The sequence below is a fragment of the Trachypithecus francoisi genome, unplaced genomic scaffold, assembly GCF_009764315.1.
Source record: "Trachypithecus francoisi isolate TF-2019V2 unplaced genomic scaffold, Tfra_2.0 Lachesis_group4, whole genome shotgun sequence".
Taxonomy (NCBI): Eukaryota; Metazoa; Chordata; class Mammalia; order Primates; family Cercopithecidae; genus Trachypithecus; species Trachypithecus francoisi.
The window spans coordinates 117086775-117103428 of record NW_022681469.1 but is presented as its reverse complement, the minus strand read 5'-3'; the positions used below and the strand labels follow the sequence as shown (position 1 = coordinate 117103428).

The 16654-nt window shown below is 47.8% G+C and overlaps 1 protein-coding gene and 1 long non-coding RNA gene across 18 annotated transcripts in view; one reads left to right on the top strand and one right to left on the bottom strand.

Moving 5' to 3' along the window:
* CUX1 (cut like homeobox 1) overlaps window positions 1–16654 on the bottom strand; it is a 517458-nt gene that overhangs the window by 201409 nt on the left and 299395 nt on the right. For all 16 annotated transcript variants that reach the window (XM_033192564.1, XM_033192563.1, XM_033192550.1 and 13 more), the window contains one exon: window positions 11700–11778. In XM_033192564.1, the coding sequence (XP_033048455.1) occupies window positions 11700–11778 (79 nt within the window). The remainder of the gene's footprint in view (window positions 1–11699; window positions 11779–16654) is intronic.
* LOC117072407 lies at window positions 836–11716 on the top strand. 2 transcript variants are annotated; one of them, XR_004432787.1, is made up of 3 exons: window positions 836–1503; window positions 10310–10473; window positions 11614–11716. It is a non-coding gene; the product is annotated as an uncharacterized LOC117072407 (long non-coding RNA). The 2 variants fall into 2 exon arrangements; XR_004432786.1 differs by having other exon boundaries at window positions 880–1329.

The following is a 16654-nucleotide window of genomic DNA, read 5'->3' as shown; positions in this document are numbered from 1 at the left end:
AGAGAAGAGTGAAGGCGGAACTTCCAAACACTTATAAAACCATTGGCTCTTACGAGAACTCACTATCGTGAGAACAGCCAGGGGAAAACTGCCCCCATGATCCAATCACTTCCCTCCCTCGACATGTGGGGATTACAATTCGAGGCGAGATTTGGGTGGGGACACAGAGCCAAACCATATGTGGGCAAAGCACCTGCGTGAATGGTGATGCCACTGAACTGTCTTGGGAGCATGTCGGGGGAACTGATCATTCTCTTTTGGTCATGTGGAGTTTTAGAAGTCACCTAGGGAGAGAATGTAAATGAAAAGGCTAAGAATAACGTTCTGGCATACTCCAACATTTAGAGCCCTGGCAGAGGAAGAGGAGAAGGCCACAGAAGTCTAAGGAGGAAGAGTGTAAATAGGTGAAGAAGTGGATTCGGCAGGTAGTCACCCTCCAGGGAAGTTCTGCTGTGATGGGGAGTAGCGAAGTGGCCAGAAACCAGAAGGTATCAGTCATGTATTTTCTTAGTAAATATGATGTGTGTTAGAGATCAGGGCAGAAAGAAGGAATGAAATAGCATATCTGGGGTGCGCAGTGGGATCTAGGGTCGGGGCCAGTCTAGGGCTTGTTTCTATGTTACCGTAAACTAAGTCGCTCTGAGACTTAAATGCAAACATTTTGCTTTGAGTTCTTAGGATCACTGCAAAGGAAGTGCTGGCATGCCCTGATAAAGTCCAACAGCCTTGGTGCAGAGAGGTCCTGTGAGAAGAAAGGACACATGGCTGGATCTCAGAAGAGCTGCAGGGGGCTGCAGGCGGGTTTGGGATTCGGCTGGGGGTGTGGAGAGGGCGCAGGGTGGCGAGCAGACTGCTGGTGAACTGCTTTTCTTGCAGGTTGTGAGGGCTGAAAAGGCCAATCTTAATAGACACGAGGCCGATGTTTGCACAGTGTGCTCTGCGGGTGACGGGGGCCGTCCCCTGCCACCAGCCTGAGGATGAATGTCCCCCTTGTGAGCACCGTCCCCGCGATGACATCACAGCGCGGCAGACGCTACTTTTCGCCAGGGCACTCTAGGCTAATGTAATCATATGATTACATAATTAACCCAGCTGTCTCATTAAGAAAATCAACTGGAATTCAGGGCATAATTAGTCATACGGCAATTAGCATGCTGATGAGCGACTGATGAAAAGCTGTCTAGATACCCGGCGTGCCAGGACCACCCCGGTCACAGCAAAGCGGGGCACAAACGACGCACCTCTCCACTCTCCACACAAGCACACCGAGGAGGAGTCCCCAAGTCACATCCAGGGTGTTCTCCCTCTAGTGCTGTGTCGAGCGACCGGGTGAGGATGGATGGAGAAGGGAAAGCCTTGGGAGTGACGGCAGCCGGCAAAATCTGCTGGTGCAGGGTCCAACACCCATCTTGTCATGCCTGCTAATTCCTCAGCCTGCAAACATATAGTGTCCTACAAGGAGAGGCGGATTGGGCCCCAGGTTTGTGAACCTGGCCGAGGAAGGTAGGGACGCTGCTTCCATGCCTGGTTTCCAGTTTCCCTAATGCCGGGGCCTGAGTGAAACTGGGACACAGCATATAGACTCGTCCCCCGAGGCTGTTTCAGGACCAGCTTGGGGCCAGAGACCTGTATCCTGGACAGGAGTCAGCACATTATTCGCCACCTACAGGGCTTTGTTCTTCCAGACCCAGTTCCTCTTTCTGTCCTGTTTTGTTTGGGGCTTGTGATTGCTTCTTAATCACAAGAATGAAAATGTTTTCTGAAGGCAAACTGAGGATCTGTAAAGGGATCCTGCACGTCTCCCACTACTGAAGTTACAGGGAGCTCTCCGGAGGCGCCCTGGGTACCAGGCCTTGTTTGCCAACACCAGGAGACCTGGAATATGTGGACTGGAGTCACCGTACAGAATCAGGCTGCAACAGCCACATTTCTATCGCCTTTGAGAAGGCTACCAAGTGGCACATTGATAAACATCTTGGCATGAAAACCAGGGGCTATTTCTAACGAAATAAGATTTTGTCACTTTTGGTTTTTTTCTTTTCAGAGTCTCACTCTGTTGCCCAGGCTAGAGTGCAGTGGCACGATCTCGGCTCACTGCCACCTCCGCCTCCCAGGTTCAAGCGATTCTCGTGACTCAGCATCCCAAGGAGCTGAGATAATAGGTGCACACCACCATGCTCGGCCAATTTTTCTATTTTTTAGTAGAGATGGGGTTTCACCATGTTTGTCACACTGGTCTTGAACTCCTGACCTCAGGTGATCCACCCGCCTCCGCCTCCCAAAGTGCTGGGATTATAGGCGTGAGCCACCACACGGGGCCAATTTCTTCACCTTTTTTTCCAGGAGTCTTAATGTGGGATCCTTGAGTGAGGGGCAGGCAGTGGAGAAAGAAGTATAAAAGAACAGTGTTTTCTAATTTTAACCTGTAATGTGTCCTCACTTGAAAGTAGCAGGCACCAAGAACCAGATTGCTATTTTATTCTCCTGGAGGAGCATTAAAAAGCAGTTCTCAAAAATGATGACATTCCATTTTATTTCTAGATTCTCAGATGCTAGGCCGACAAGGATAGTCACCAGGAGAGATGGTTTTCCTACATTCAAAATGAAACTTCCCCCGGTGGGGGGGACCTCAGAGCATGGGCATTTGGGAGCAGGCTCTGAAAATGGAATGGCCTACAAATGCACTCTTTCCAGCCAGCTCTCTTTCAGTACTTCCGAAAAACCTACATCTACTTTTCACAAAGGCAGACCAGTTAACCTATGGAAATAAAGGGAGACAAGTCAGTCACGAAACAACGACTTCTAGCAGTGTTTCATGAGTCAATGAATATTTTATATCACTGGTAATGTGCTTCCTAAGATTTAAATCTTAAAATAAACCCTTCCAGGCACTGCCTTTATATGTTTGAAGGGCTTGTGTCCGTAGGAACTAAACTGCATCTTAGCAAGCAGTAAAATACGGTTCTGATAGCAGGTCAGAGACAGAGGTAAGGACAACTTGCAAAGAGATGCTTCCAGTGAACTTCACAACCAAAGCAGAGAGGTTCTGTAGTGCCTAGTCTTTTTCTTCTACCTAGGAACTCTTTAAAATACACCAATTACTAGGCTGGGTGTGGTGGCTCATGCCTGTAATCTCAGCACTTTGGGAGGCCGAAGAGGGACGATTGCTTGAACCTAGGAGTTTGAGACCAGCCTCGGCAATATAGCAAGACTCCATCTCTACAAAAAAATTAAAAATTAGCCAGGTGTAGTGGCGTGTGCCTGTAGTCCCCACTACTCAGGAGGCTGAGGCAGCAGGATCACTTGAACCAGGAGGCTGTTAAGTGAGCTATGATGGTACCAGTGCACTCCAGGTTGGGCAACAGAGACCCCGCTGCTAAAATATAAAAAACAAACAAAAACCCCCAAAATCATTAGTAAGATGTTTCTGGAACAGAACAGTCACACTTGTGTTTTATCCTACAACTACTTGACTAAGTTCTTATCTGCAATACATTAATAAGGCCTATTCAGAAACTAAGATTGCAACTTGAATATTTTACTAATTTATGCTCTCTGTCATTGTAGAAATAAATACATACTTATTGTAAAAAAAAAAAAAATGAAAAGTATCAAGAAGCAAGAGCAAGTCACCCACACAAGGTTAATTACTGACGAATTATGCATACTGTCATAATTTTGCTCAGAACTCAGTCAAATTCCAGCTATGGAAGAGCCTGTTAGAAGTGGTCATTCCAGAATATTCCCAGCTATCTGAGAGGGTCACATTTTAAGAGCAGAGACATTTATTTCTTGTTTAATTACAGTAAGGGACAGAGGCTATTTTACTTGTTTTTTTTTTTTCCTTAAAGAGATCGGGGTGGTCTTGCTATGTTGCTAGGCTGGTCTCGAACTAGAGACAGAGGCTGCATATTTTACTTATCTCTCTCTCTTTTTTTTTTTTTTAAGAGATGGGGGGTCTTGCTATGTTGCCCAGGCTGGTCTCGAACTCCTGGCCTCAAATACTCCTCCTGCCTCAGCCTCCCAAAGTACACTGATTACAGGAGTGAGTCACTGTGCCTGATCCCCAGAGTCATTATTCATAGCCCCTCTGACTATTTCAGTGTCTCCGTCTGGCTGCTGTAGGGCTTGGCTGCTCCTGGGTCCTTGTCCTCTTCTGCTCACTAAGCCCCATTGACCCGACATTCTCTCCATCTGCTAGTCTTCTTCCCGTCCCAGCTCCTCCCTGCTGCTGCTTTCTCTGGTCAGAAAACTGCCTCCTGTGGCTTCTTCTCCTGGCCTCAGCCACCTTAGGACAGCTGCCTCTGTCCTGCTTGATTCACCTTATTCTTTTTTTTTTTTTTTTTTTTTTTTTGAGACAGAGTCTCGCTCTGTCGCCTGGGCTGGAGTGCAGTGGCCGGATCTCAGCTCACTGCAAGCTCCGCCTCCCGGGTTTACGCCATTCTCCTGCCTCAGCCTCCCGAGTATCTGGGACTACAGGCGCCCGCCACCTCGCCCGGCTAGTTTTTTTTGTATTTTTTAGTAGAGACGGGGTTTCACCGTGTTCGCCAGGATGGTCTCGATCTCCTGACCTCGTGATCCGCCCGTCTCGGCCTCCCAAAGTGCTGGGATTACAGGCTTGAGCCACCGCGCCCGGCCTGATTCACCTTATTCTATAATCTCATTGCCCATTGGGCTTTGCTTATCACACCTCAAATTCAGTTGTTATTTGTGCAATTACTTTTTCTTCTTCTTTTTAAAAAAAAAAAAAAAATATATATATATATATATATATATATATTTTAATTTGACAGGGTCCCACTCTGTCACTCAGGCTGAAGTGCAGTGGCACGATCTCAGCTCATTGCAGCCTTGACCTCCTGGGCTCCGGTGATCCTCCCACTGCAGCCTCCTGAGCAGCTGGGACTACAGGCGTATGCCACCATGCCCAGCTAATTTTTGTATGTTTTGTAGAGACGGGATTTTACCGTGTTGCCTAGGCTGGTCTTCAACCCCTGGGCTCAAGTAATTCAGGTAATTCAGCTGCCTCAGCCTCCCAAAGTGCTGGGATTGCAGGTGTGAGCCACTGCACCTGGTTGCAATTACTTTTTAATGCCCATATTCCCACCAGGCTCTACAGTCCGAGAGCAGGAACTGAGCTGGCTATTATATCCCTGGGGCTCAGCCTGGTTCTTGATGCCCTGGGGGTATGGTGGGGGGATGAGGGGTTCTGGGGTCTCAGGCACTGACTCGAGTAATACCCAGGGAGATGAGTCTGATAATACTCACGAAACTGACTAAGGAATGAGAAGCAATCTGGTGGCAAATGAAAACAACAGAAACATCAAGGTCTGAACTATCAAACCTGCTCAGAGGGTACATGAGGACGATGATGGTTCAATGCTACTGTATCGCTAAATGCTTATTTGGTGTCTTTATTTTTATTTTTTGAGATGGTGTCTCGCTCTGTCTCCCAGGCTGGAGTGCAGTGGCGCTATCTCGGCTCACTGCAAGCTCCGCCTCCTGGGTTCACGCCATTCTCCTGCCTCAACCTCTCGAGTAGCTGGGACCACAGGCGCCCGCCACCTCACCCGGCTAATTGTATTTTTAGTAGAGATTGGTTTTCAATGTGTTAGCCAGGATGGTCTTGAACTCCTGACCTCGTGATCTGACTGCCTCGGCCTCCCAAAGTGCTGGGATTACAGGTGTGAGCCACCCCGCCCGGCCATCTTTTTTTTTTTTTTTAATTTAATTTATTTTTTAGACAGTTTTGCTTTGTCACCCAGGCTGGAGTGCAGTAGTACAATCTCGGCTCACTGCAACCTCCACCTCCTGGGTTCAACCAACTGTCCTGCCTCAGCCTCCCAAGTAGCTGGGATTACAGGTGCGTGCCACCACACCCAGCTAATGTCTTGTATTTTTTTAGTAGAGACGAGGTTTCACCATGTTGGCCAGGCTGGTCACAAAGTCCTGATCTCAGGTGATCTGCCTGCTTGGACCTCCCAAAGTGCTGGGGTTACAGGCGTGAACCACCACGCCTGGCCTTAGTGTCTTTAATATGAAGGAAATTACAGAAGGTGGAAGATGAAGAAGAGGGAGGAGCCAGAACACCGAAGGAGAAGTGGGCGGGTGGGGATGGTGGGGGATGAGCCGGGGTGGAGGGAGATCCTACCCTGTGTGCTGGGCTTGGGGCGCTGATGGGACCTCTGGTAAACCAAACACAGATCCCAGCCACAAAGGACCCGCCCCAAAGCCGAAGGCCTCAGATGCGCATGTGCTGGTTTGGGCAACCCCGAATGCTAAGTGCTGTATAAATGTCTATGCAGGCATGTAAATCTTTATAGAGTGACACGAAAGTAAAATGAGAGTTCAGAGAGCTATTAAACTGCTACAACTCAATAAAAGATACATTCTGTTCTCCTGCAATTGACTTGTCTTAGCGCTCTGCAGTGCCCGCCCTCGCTGGGAAGCTTCAACCTCGGAAGGGTGATTCACTGGGAACAGTAGGAGCCTGAGACCAAAAAAACACTCAGCATTTTGAAGAAATAATTTGATTCATTAATTTCTGCATTCGTTTAGCAATATTTATGGAATTTCTGCCACATGGCAGGCATTGGGGTGGACACAAAGGAAATAATTAGCAACAAAACTATACTGAACCAGTCTCTTGGCCAAACAGTTACCAAGGAATTACAATGGAGTGAAGGGCAGGGTCCCAGGCCAGGGTGTTTGTGTGCACAGGAAGGGTCCCCTAAACCTGCTGGGCAGGCCAGGAAGGCCTCTCTGTCAGGAAGTGGCATCTCAACAGGTTAATCCAGAGGAGTTGGTGGCGATTAGCCAGGAAGAGTCTGGCCGCCCTAGAAGCACTTAGACTCACATCAATGTGAACTGCAGACTGTAGGGCAGGAGTTGGGGTGAAGGGAAGTGGCAGGAATTGAGACACATCCTAGAGGTTGGATGTCCAGAGTTGGTGACAAGATGTTCAGAACACAGGCCAGGCATGGTGGCTCATGCCTGTAATCCCAGCACTTTCGGGGGCCGAGGTGGGTGGATCATCTGAGGTCAGGAGTTTGAGACCAGCCTGGCCAACATGGTGAAACCTCATCTCTACTAAAAATACAAAAATTAGCCAGGTGTGGTGGCGCACGTCTGTAATCCCAGCTACTTGGGAGGCTGAGGCATGAGAACTGCTTGAACCCAGAAGGTAGAGGTTGCAGTGTGCTGAGATCACACCATCACACTTCAGCCTGGGTGACAGAGTGGGACCCCGTCTCAGGAAAAGCAAAAAGCTCAGCACATGAGCAGCAAGGTGGGAGGTGCCGCTACCAACCAAAAGAAGGCAGGCAGTAAGAAGACGGCTTCTGCCGGACACATCGGGTGGGTGCCCACCAGTCATCCCAATGGGAAAGTCCAGGCGGCCGTTGGATATGCAGCCTGGCACTCAGGAGTGAGACCTGGACCACGGACAGAGCTCTAAGAGTCACCAATGCAACCCTTGGTGAACTCTGCTGCTGAGGACCCGGTGAGAGTGGTGGGAATCTGGGTCCATTGACTCCTTCAGTCATTCACTACGTCCCACCTGCTGCACGCCAGGCTCTGGGCAGAGAGCCACAATACAAAGCCCTATCCTCACGGAGCTGTCACTTTAATGAGACCCAGAGATAAGCAACGAGGAAATGCACAAATAAATAAAACTTCAGAAAGGGGAAGCAGGTGGGAGCTGGTTTGGTCAAGTGCCTGTCACTCCTGGGTTTGGTGGGACTCTGGCTCCGCTGCTCCTGGGGCCAGCTTGGCGGTTCTCTCTGTGATCCAGGAGCAGGGCTGTGTGGCACATAGCTGGAATGCCTGTTGCATTATTCCCAAGGGCTTCCTCCTTTTTCCTGTGACAGTGTGAGTTGCTGTCTCTTGCAACTAGCAGAACTTACTGCACCCTACTAATGTTTCTGGGTTCCACTGGATTAAGGCCTGAAGTATGCAGACAGTTAAGGCATCCTGACTCCCCCAGACTGAGTGACTGTCAGTAAATGCATCATCGCTATTGACCGGGCCCTTCCTGTAAGCCTCAGCCACAGAATGATTGCATCTGAGCAATAATCAGACTTCAAAACACAGGGAGAATGCTCCGAGCACCATTCCTGCTTTGCGAGTAACTTGTTAGATCTGGCAGATCACAGCATTTGTTAAGAAATACCTGGGAGGTGGTGGGTGAAAGTGATCTATGTGGAATGTAGATGTATTTTGATTGACTTTTAGTATTTTAGAAAACATCAAACATTCTTTGCCCCCGCCATTCATCAATTTAAACTGCAAACTTCAATTCTCTGGCCAGAAATAAAAATTGTGAAGAATATCACCAATATAGGAAAACGCTTACGGTAAGTAAGAATCATAACATTAAGCGAGAAAGGCAGAATATGAATATATACCTATGCTGTGATCAAAATTCTATAAAATTTGCACATGTACATGGACAAGGTCGGCTCAGGTAAAGAGGAAACGTTGATGAGAAAAACGGTCTTTTTTTCTACGGGAAATTCACACAGAACGTAACTGCAGAGAAAGAAATCGAGCAATGCTTTAAAGTGGCTGCCCAGTTGGAAAATGTCGTTAGGGAAAAATTGAGGTGCAAATTTGACTTTTGGAAAAGAGATTACAGGTTATTTAGAAAACAGCAGCTAGGCGGGGCGTGGTGGCTCACACCTATAATCCTAGCACTTTGGGAGGCTGAGGCAGGCGTATCACCTGAGGTCAGGAGCTCGAGACCAGCCTGGCCAACATGGCGAAACCCCGTCTCTACTAAAGTACAAAAATTAGCTGGGTGTGGTGACGGGAGCCTGTAATCACAGCTATGTGGGAGGCTGAGGCAGGAGAATTGCTTGAACCTGGGAGGTGGAGGTTACAGTGAGCCAAGATTGCACCACTGCACTCCAGCCTGTGTGACACAGCGGGACTCTGTCTCAGAAAAAAAAAAAAAAGAAAGAAAGAAAGAAAGAAAAGAGATTACATATTATTTAGAAAACAGCAGCTAAAGAGTCTTTGGATCTCTGGCAAAGATGAAGTGAGCCAGTCTTCTTTCAACTAAGTCACAAACTGGACAAGGTTCTCAGCTGGAAAACACTCCCTTCTGGTATCGTGCTCCCAGAAGTGGTAGCAAGAACTTCTGGGAATAGAATGGAGCAGAACCTTCCTGAGCCCAAGGAACCAACAAAAAGTCAGAGAATGAACTCTTTCGAAACACAAAATGAAATTTCTCAAAGCCCAGGTCACACTTTTTCTGTAAATTCTTTATCCCTGTGTCAGTAAGGACATGACATAGTCCAGAGAGAAAATTCTCAGCCACTACCTTACGCACAAGAAAATGTACCTTATGCAACAAGAAAATTCTTGTTGATGCCCAACCCACCAGGCTGCTGACGCCCGAGGGACAGTGCTCTTGAGGCAGAAGAATAGGGTCTGCAAGTAGGGAACCGAAGGCCGATTCACCCTGACTTCCTAGAACTAAATCGAAGGGAAAACCCCCACTTTTCATGCCTAAGTAACAAAAGGACCACTGGCTACTTCCTTTGCAAACCCCAATCTTTTCTGCCCTGCAGATGGGAAAGGAAAGTACCTTTGATTGGTTGCTTTCTGCAACCAATCAGATGTTTGCATAGAAGTATAACTTTGTAACTTCAGCCTCTGATTGGTTGCAACCAGTCAGACTGATTGCAGGGCCAAGTCTTCGTTTGCATAGAAGTGCAACTTTGTAACTTCACTTTAGCCTCTGATTGGTTACTTTCCACAACCAATCAAGATGTTTGCACAGGAGTGTGACCTTTGTAACTTCACTTCAGCCTCTGGTTGGTTGCTTTCTGCAACTGATCAGACTGATTGTGGGCCAGCACTTCATTTACACGGGGTGAACACCAATTGGCCAATGGGAAACCTCCAGAAGTTATTTGGACTGAGAAGAATCTGTAACTGGGCCCTTGAGCGGCTGCTCAGCCCACTCCCACCCTGTGGAGTGTACTTTCATTTTCAGTAAGTATCTGCTTTTGTTGCTTCATTCTTTCCTTGCTTTGCGCATTTTGTCCAATTCATTGCTCAAAACACCAAGAACCTGGGCACCCTCCAGCGGTAACACTGATCCATTTTACTGTGAAGGAGCCTCCTCGTGAGGCTCAGTCAGGTTCTTCAGGGAACTCCTAGTCAGATACAAACTCTCACAGAAAACCAAAAGGCTAGAATTTGGAACTAATAACTAGATAAGCTCCCAAGACAGCAAAAGTTTAGAACAAAGCAAACCATTCTCTATGGTTAGGCTGTTCCCTGACCCTGTTCCATTTTACAGATGAGAACACTGAAGTTCAGAGAGGAAAAGGAATGTCATCCAGGGAAGGAGAATCTGGGTCTCCCAACTCCCTGTCCGAAGTGTTTGATGTGACCTCTATTAATCCCAGCTCCAAGAGGGGACAGCAATGCCTGTGGTGGACCTGAATTAGAACACAAGTACAGGTACAAAGGAGACCTGAGTCTGCCTCGCTCTGTTAATGTAGCTCTAATGCTGTCAATGATATTCAAAGAATTGCTAACAAGGGCAAGTGCGCAACTGTAATGGGTGGGGAGGGGAGGGTGGTGGTAATTCCAATTCCTTGCTTGGCGGAGAAAGGCAACAAGTGACTTTCCTAATTTTCTGATAAGCATCTCTCCAGAGCTGAGCTGGGCCCCACATGGTTATGTCCATCACCTTACTGGAGATTCTAAGGCAATTGAGGACCCACAAACAGGACCAGAGAGTTCAAGGCACTCTACATGCCTTCTGACTTTTCCAGAATAAATAATCAGAAGCCATCACTTCTCAGAATGCCTTACAAACATTATTTAAATTTTAATTTTTCAATCCCTCTAAAAGAAGAAACAGGGCCGGGTGTGGTGGCTCCTGCCTATAACCTCACAGCACTTTAGGAGGCTGAGGTGGGAGGACTGCTTGAGCCCAGGAGTTCGAGACCAGCCTGGGCAATACAGTGAGACCTTATCTGTACAAAAAACACAAAAATTAGCTGAGTGTGGTGGCACGCACCTCCCAGCCACTTGGGAGGTTGAGATGGGAGGATCGCTTGAGCCCGGGAGGTGCAGGTTGCAGTGAGCAGAGATTGCGCCACTGCACTCCATCCTGGGCGACAGACCGAGACTCTGTCTCAAAAATAAACATATAAAATTAGAAAAAATAATAAAAGAAACAACTTATATACTTGGTTGTAGCTGCAAGGATTATGTTACCTCTGCCCATAACCCTTAAGTGAAGGGCTTGTCCAGGGGCCACTGATCTTGGATGACCTGGCAGGGGGAGTGGGACACTCCAGGTGTCTTAGTAGGGCCATTCATAAAGTCTTAAAGTACGAGGGACTTCTGCACAGCACACACACATCGGGTTTGCATCTTCTCTGCAGTATGTGTAGTGTTTTATGCTGTAGCCTCAGAGATTTGTGGGTCTCTGCTTTTACAAAGTCATCCCCTAGAGATTACATGAGTACTTCAACAAGGACATCCAATTTCCTTTCGTACCCAAAGTCTGGGTTGTGGAGAATTCATGTGTCCTGCACTCCCTGGTTTCTTGGGGGAAACTGCCACTGATGGCCTATTTATTTTCCTTAGGAAAGCCAAGAAGAATGGGCCCAAAACACACCGACTCACCAGACACAACGCCCCCCCAGTGGTGGGCCATTAGTGCTGGGGCTTACCTGGGACGTCAATCAATCTTTTGTAGACATTCAAGAAAGCTGCTTCAGCTTCCTTGCTTCTTTTACTCAGTGCATCAATCTGAAAGGGAAGGAAAAGAAAGAAAAGAAAAACAAAGAGCTCAACATTTGTCAAGAGGTAATTTACAAAGCATTACACATCTAGTGAATTCCCATAGCAGGGGGAAGTCTGATTCCTCCGCATAGATGCTTGACAACTGGGCTTCAACCTCTTAGAGGAAATGCCTGCAAACACAACAGGACCCTGTTCATAAAGGTAAACGAGGGAGGAGCAGAGATTTGAGAGTATGGAGCCATTCACTATACAGCAGGGAACAATGGGTGGATCTTCCATACAGAATGGTCTGGTACGCCCTTCCTGGTCTTTTTTCTTCTCCAAGTACTGACTTAAGAGCTGGCCATGTGCTAGACACTGCTGAGGATCAGAGGTGGGCAGGAAGAGACAGTTCCTACCCCCAGGAGCTCAGGGTCTAGGAGGGAAAAAGGTATGTAATTAACAAGTAATTAAATCCCTGGGGACATGGAGAACGGAACTTCAGGGAGTAAAGTTGTGACCTTAGAGCAGAGTCTTTAAAAGCATTTCACCCAGGTGGACGGGTTAGACACTGCATGTAAACGGACGAACACATTCAAATCCCGGGAGCAAAGAATTTCATTAAAAAAATTTTTTTTTTTTTTTGAAACAGTCTTGTTGTGTCACCCAGGCTGGAGTGCAGTAGCACGATCTCAGCTCACTGCAACATTTGGCTGCCAGGTTCAAGCAATTCTCGTGCCTCACACTCCTAAGTAGCTGGAATTACAGGTGCCCACCACCATGCCCGGCTAAGTTTTGTATTTTGAGTAAATATGAGGTTTCATCATGTTGGCTAGGCTGGTCTTCAACTCCTGACCTCAGGTGATCTGCCCGCCTCAGCCTCCCAAAGTGCTGGGATTACAGGCGTGAGCCACCGCATCTGGCCTGTGTGTTCTGTTTTAAAACACTTATTTGCATGTCAGCTTGTGCTCCATTCCAGATTAAGAGTCCACCAACACTGCTACAACACACCATGGGGCACAGGGGACCTGCGAGAGTCTGCCGGGTGGGAACGTGGATACATACGCGGGAGCTGTGGGTGATGCAGCTGGACAAGCAAGTGGGGTGAGATTTTGAGGGGCACAAGGGTACATGGTGCAGGGAGACCCTCATCACCTGGGCAGTGGTCAGGGTGGAAAGAGCACAGGAGGGGGCAGGGAGGAAGAGACCCGTCGGACGTCACTGCCTTCATCTGAGTGAGATGCGCTGGGCAATGGTTGGGGGTGTTGAGGAGGAGGAGAGGTCGGATGGAGAGATCAGCAACACACACAGTTGACGTGAGGCCCAGAAGAACAAGGCGAATCGAGGACGGTGCCCGGGATTCCAGATTAGGCAACTGGCGAGGTTTCGCTACAGTGGCCAGGATTGGTTTGTTTTGTGAGCTGACTAGCTGAGCCAGTTTCCCCTAGTGTAGACGTCTGTTCATCATCTATGCTGGACGCATATGCAAAGAGCCTGCCGTGGTTGGACCAACCTGGTAGAATATTCAGCTTACCTACACACTTGCTGAGACAACAGATTGCATTTTACAGCCGAAACATGCAAGATTGCACATGTACCAATGTCATACTGGCTCAGGCAAAGGACAGGAAATTATATATTCCGTCTGTCCCCTCCTAGAACTATGCTGTCTCCGATGTTATTACAGAGGCAAAGGATGTGGTTTAATTATAGGGCCTCTCACCTGAGCCACCGGACAGTTTGTTAAGAGCTGAAAGAGGTCTCCTGATTAAGGATGTGGGGTGCTCAGAACTGGGGGACGATGGCTAGTGGGAGCTGGCCCTAGAAAACTGAATGCATAGCAGCCTAGTGCAATGCAAGCATTTCCACCTTCTAACAAGCTGTACACCAAGATTCAAATTTGAAGTCAATTCTTTGGAACTCAGACACATTTCGACCCCCCTCAACCCGATAATAGAAGGCTGTGATTCTGGACCAGGTGTGGTGGCTCACGCCTGTAACAATCACAGCACTTTGGGAGCCAGGAACAGGAACATGGCTTGAGCCCAGGAGTTCAAGACCAGCCTGGGCAAAATAATGAGATATCTACAAATTAAAATTTAAAAATAAAAATTTTACAAAAAACAAAAAACATTAGCTGGGCAGGGTGGAAATGCACCTGTAATACCAGCTACTTGGGAGGCTGAGGTGGGAGGACTGCCTGAGCCTAGGAGTTTGAGGCTGCAGTGAGCTGTGTTCATACAACTGTACTCCAGCCTGGGCAACACAGTGAGACCCTGTCTCAAATAAAAACAAAAACAAAAACAAAAACAAGGTTGGGAATTTGGTGTTAAGTAGAGTTTCCAAACAATCTACAAGGACTTTTTGTTTGAGACGGAGGCTCGCTCTGTTGCCGAGGCTGGAGTACAGTGGCGCAATCTCAGCTCACTGCAGCCTCTGCCTCCCGGGTTCAAACGATTCTCCTGCCTCAGCTTCCCAAGTAGCTGAGACTACAGGAGTGCGCTACCACGCCCAGCTAATATTTTTTGTATTTTTAGTGGAGACGGGGTTTCGTCATGTTGGCCAGGCTGGTCTTGAACTCCTGACCTCGGGGGTCAGGAGAGATTAGATATGAGCCACCATGCCTTGCTTACAAGACCGCCCTTTGTTTTTAAAATAACCCCCTCCCCCATTATTAGCAACTCATGCTCATTGTGTGATCAGAAAAATATCAAAAATACAGAAAAAACTTAAAAGTATAATTAAAATCCGCCACTCACAGGCAGGAGTCAAACTGTCAGGTCTTTATTTCTAATATTTTTTTCTAATTATATATATATAAAAAAAAAGAGTTGCAGTCAGGTACAGTGGCTCACGCCTGTAATCCCAGCACTTTGTGAGACCAAGGCGGACGGATCACGTGGTCAAGAGTTTGAGACCAGCGTGGCCAAGGTGATGAAACTCCATCTCTACTAAAAATACAAAAATTAGCCGGACATGGTGGTGTGCACCTGTAATCCCAGCTACTCAGGAGGCTGAGGCAGGAGAATTGCTTCGATTGTACCCGGGAGGTGGAGGTTGCAGTGAGCTGAGATGGCACCACTGCAGTCCAGTCTGGTGACAGAACAAGACTCTGTCTCAAAAAAAAAAAAAAAAAAAGAGTTACATGAAATGCAGACACACAGACAAACAAGAGAGATGTATGATACATTAGAGTGGTCTTGGACTGGGGGTGATGGGAAGGAGGGGCTGGTGGATGCCAACTGACGGGTGTGGGATTTCCTTTTGGGGTGATGAAAATGTTTTACAATTGTCTGTGGTGAGAGCTGTACAACTTTGTGAATATCCTAAAAGTCAATGAACTCCAGACTTTAAATGGGTGAATTATATGGTATGTGAATTATATCTCAATCAAGCTGCTTAAAGCTGCTTAAAACGTACGTACTTGAAATCAGCCTATACGTAAGATTGTGCATTGTGCTTTCTCTCCCTGTCGTATCATGTACCTTTCTCAATATCTATTACAAATGTTGGGAACTGTCTAAATGGCACTATTTCAACTGTACCTAAGCCCGCATATTATAGATGTCTGGAGTAAGCAATGGATTTAGAGTTGCTTCTCCGGATGAATTGGAACACTCCCTGGGGCTCAGTTCTAAGAGAGGCAGGTGGGTAGCAGAGTCTGTCCAGAAAACTGGGCAGACGCCCTGGCTGCTGTCCGTACCGCTTGACGGCCACACAGAGGCTTCTCTTTCTGGCTTAGGACCTGCCTAGGGAGGGCCCCTCACTTCCCAGGTATTCCGACTGAGGGTACTGGGTGGCTGTGTCTCCTGGAGGCAAGGGCTGGGATCTGGAAGTATCCTGAACTCTGTCCTCCTGTCTCCTCTTTGGGTTATTCCCGGGGATGTGGGGTTTGGTAATTTACACGGCACACTTCAGGGCTGTAATGGGCTGAACTGTGTCTCTCGAAAGATGATGAAGTCCTGACCCCCAATACCTGTGAAGGTGACCTTATTTGGAGCTAGGTCTCTGCAGGTGATCAAGGTAAGGCAAGGTCATTAGCCGGGGCCCTCGTCCAATATGATCCAATAAGGAGGAGAAACCTAGACACAGAGATAGACACGTAGACAGGTAGGATGTCACAGGGAGATGAAGGAGAGACTGGGTTGATGATCTATAAGAGGAAGATGACCAGGAAACCACCAGAAGCTGGAACAGGGACACAGCAGATTCTCCCCTACAGCAAGCAGAAGGAACCAGCCCCATGGACACCGGGGTTTTAAAACCACTCCACTGACCCGGGAGCGGTGGCTCACACCTGTAATCCCAGCACTTTGGGAGGCCAAGGCGGGTGGATCAAGAGGTCAGGAGATGTAGACCAGCCTGGCCAACATGGTGAAACCCTGTCTCTACTAAAAATACAAAAATTAGCCGGGCATGGTGGCGGGTGCCTGTAATGCCAGCTACTCAGGAGGCTGAGGCAGGAGAATTGCTTGAACCCAGGAGGCGGAGGTTGCAGTGAGCCGAGATCACGCCACTGCACTCCAGCCTGGTGACAGAGCGAGACTCCATCTCAGAACAAAACAAAAAAAACCAACCACTCCATGAGTGTCAGTGTCGTTTTATCTAAACCGGCATAAAAACCAAAAACCCTAGTGTTCCTCCACTCATCAGAGCTGTATCACAGGGACCATGACTCTCAGTCCTCTCTGCGTGCCCTCCTCCACTAACACAGAGAAATTCTAGCCCAGTCCTGAGGAACACGGTCAGGCTGATGAGTTTAATTAATTCAGTATGCAAACAGACCATGAGGTTTCTTAAAAGAGACTACTTAAAAGATCCTTTTCTAAATGATGAAGTCCCCTCAGCCGCATAGACAAGAATGGGCCTCAAGGCTGGGCAGGGTGGCTCATGCCTGTAATCC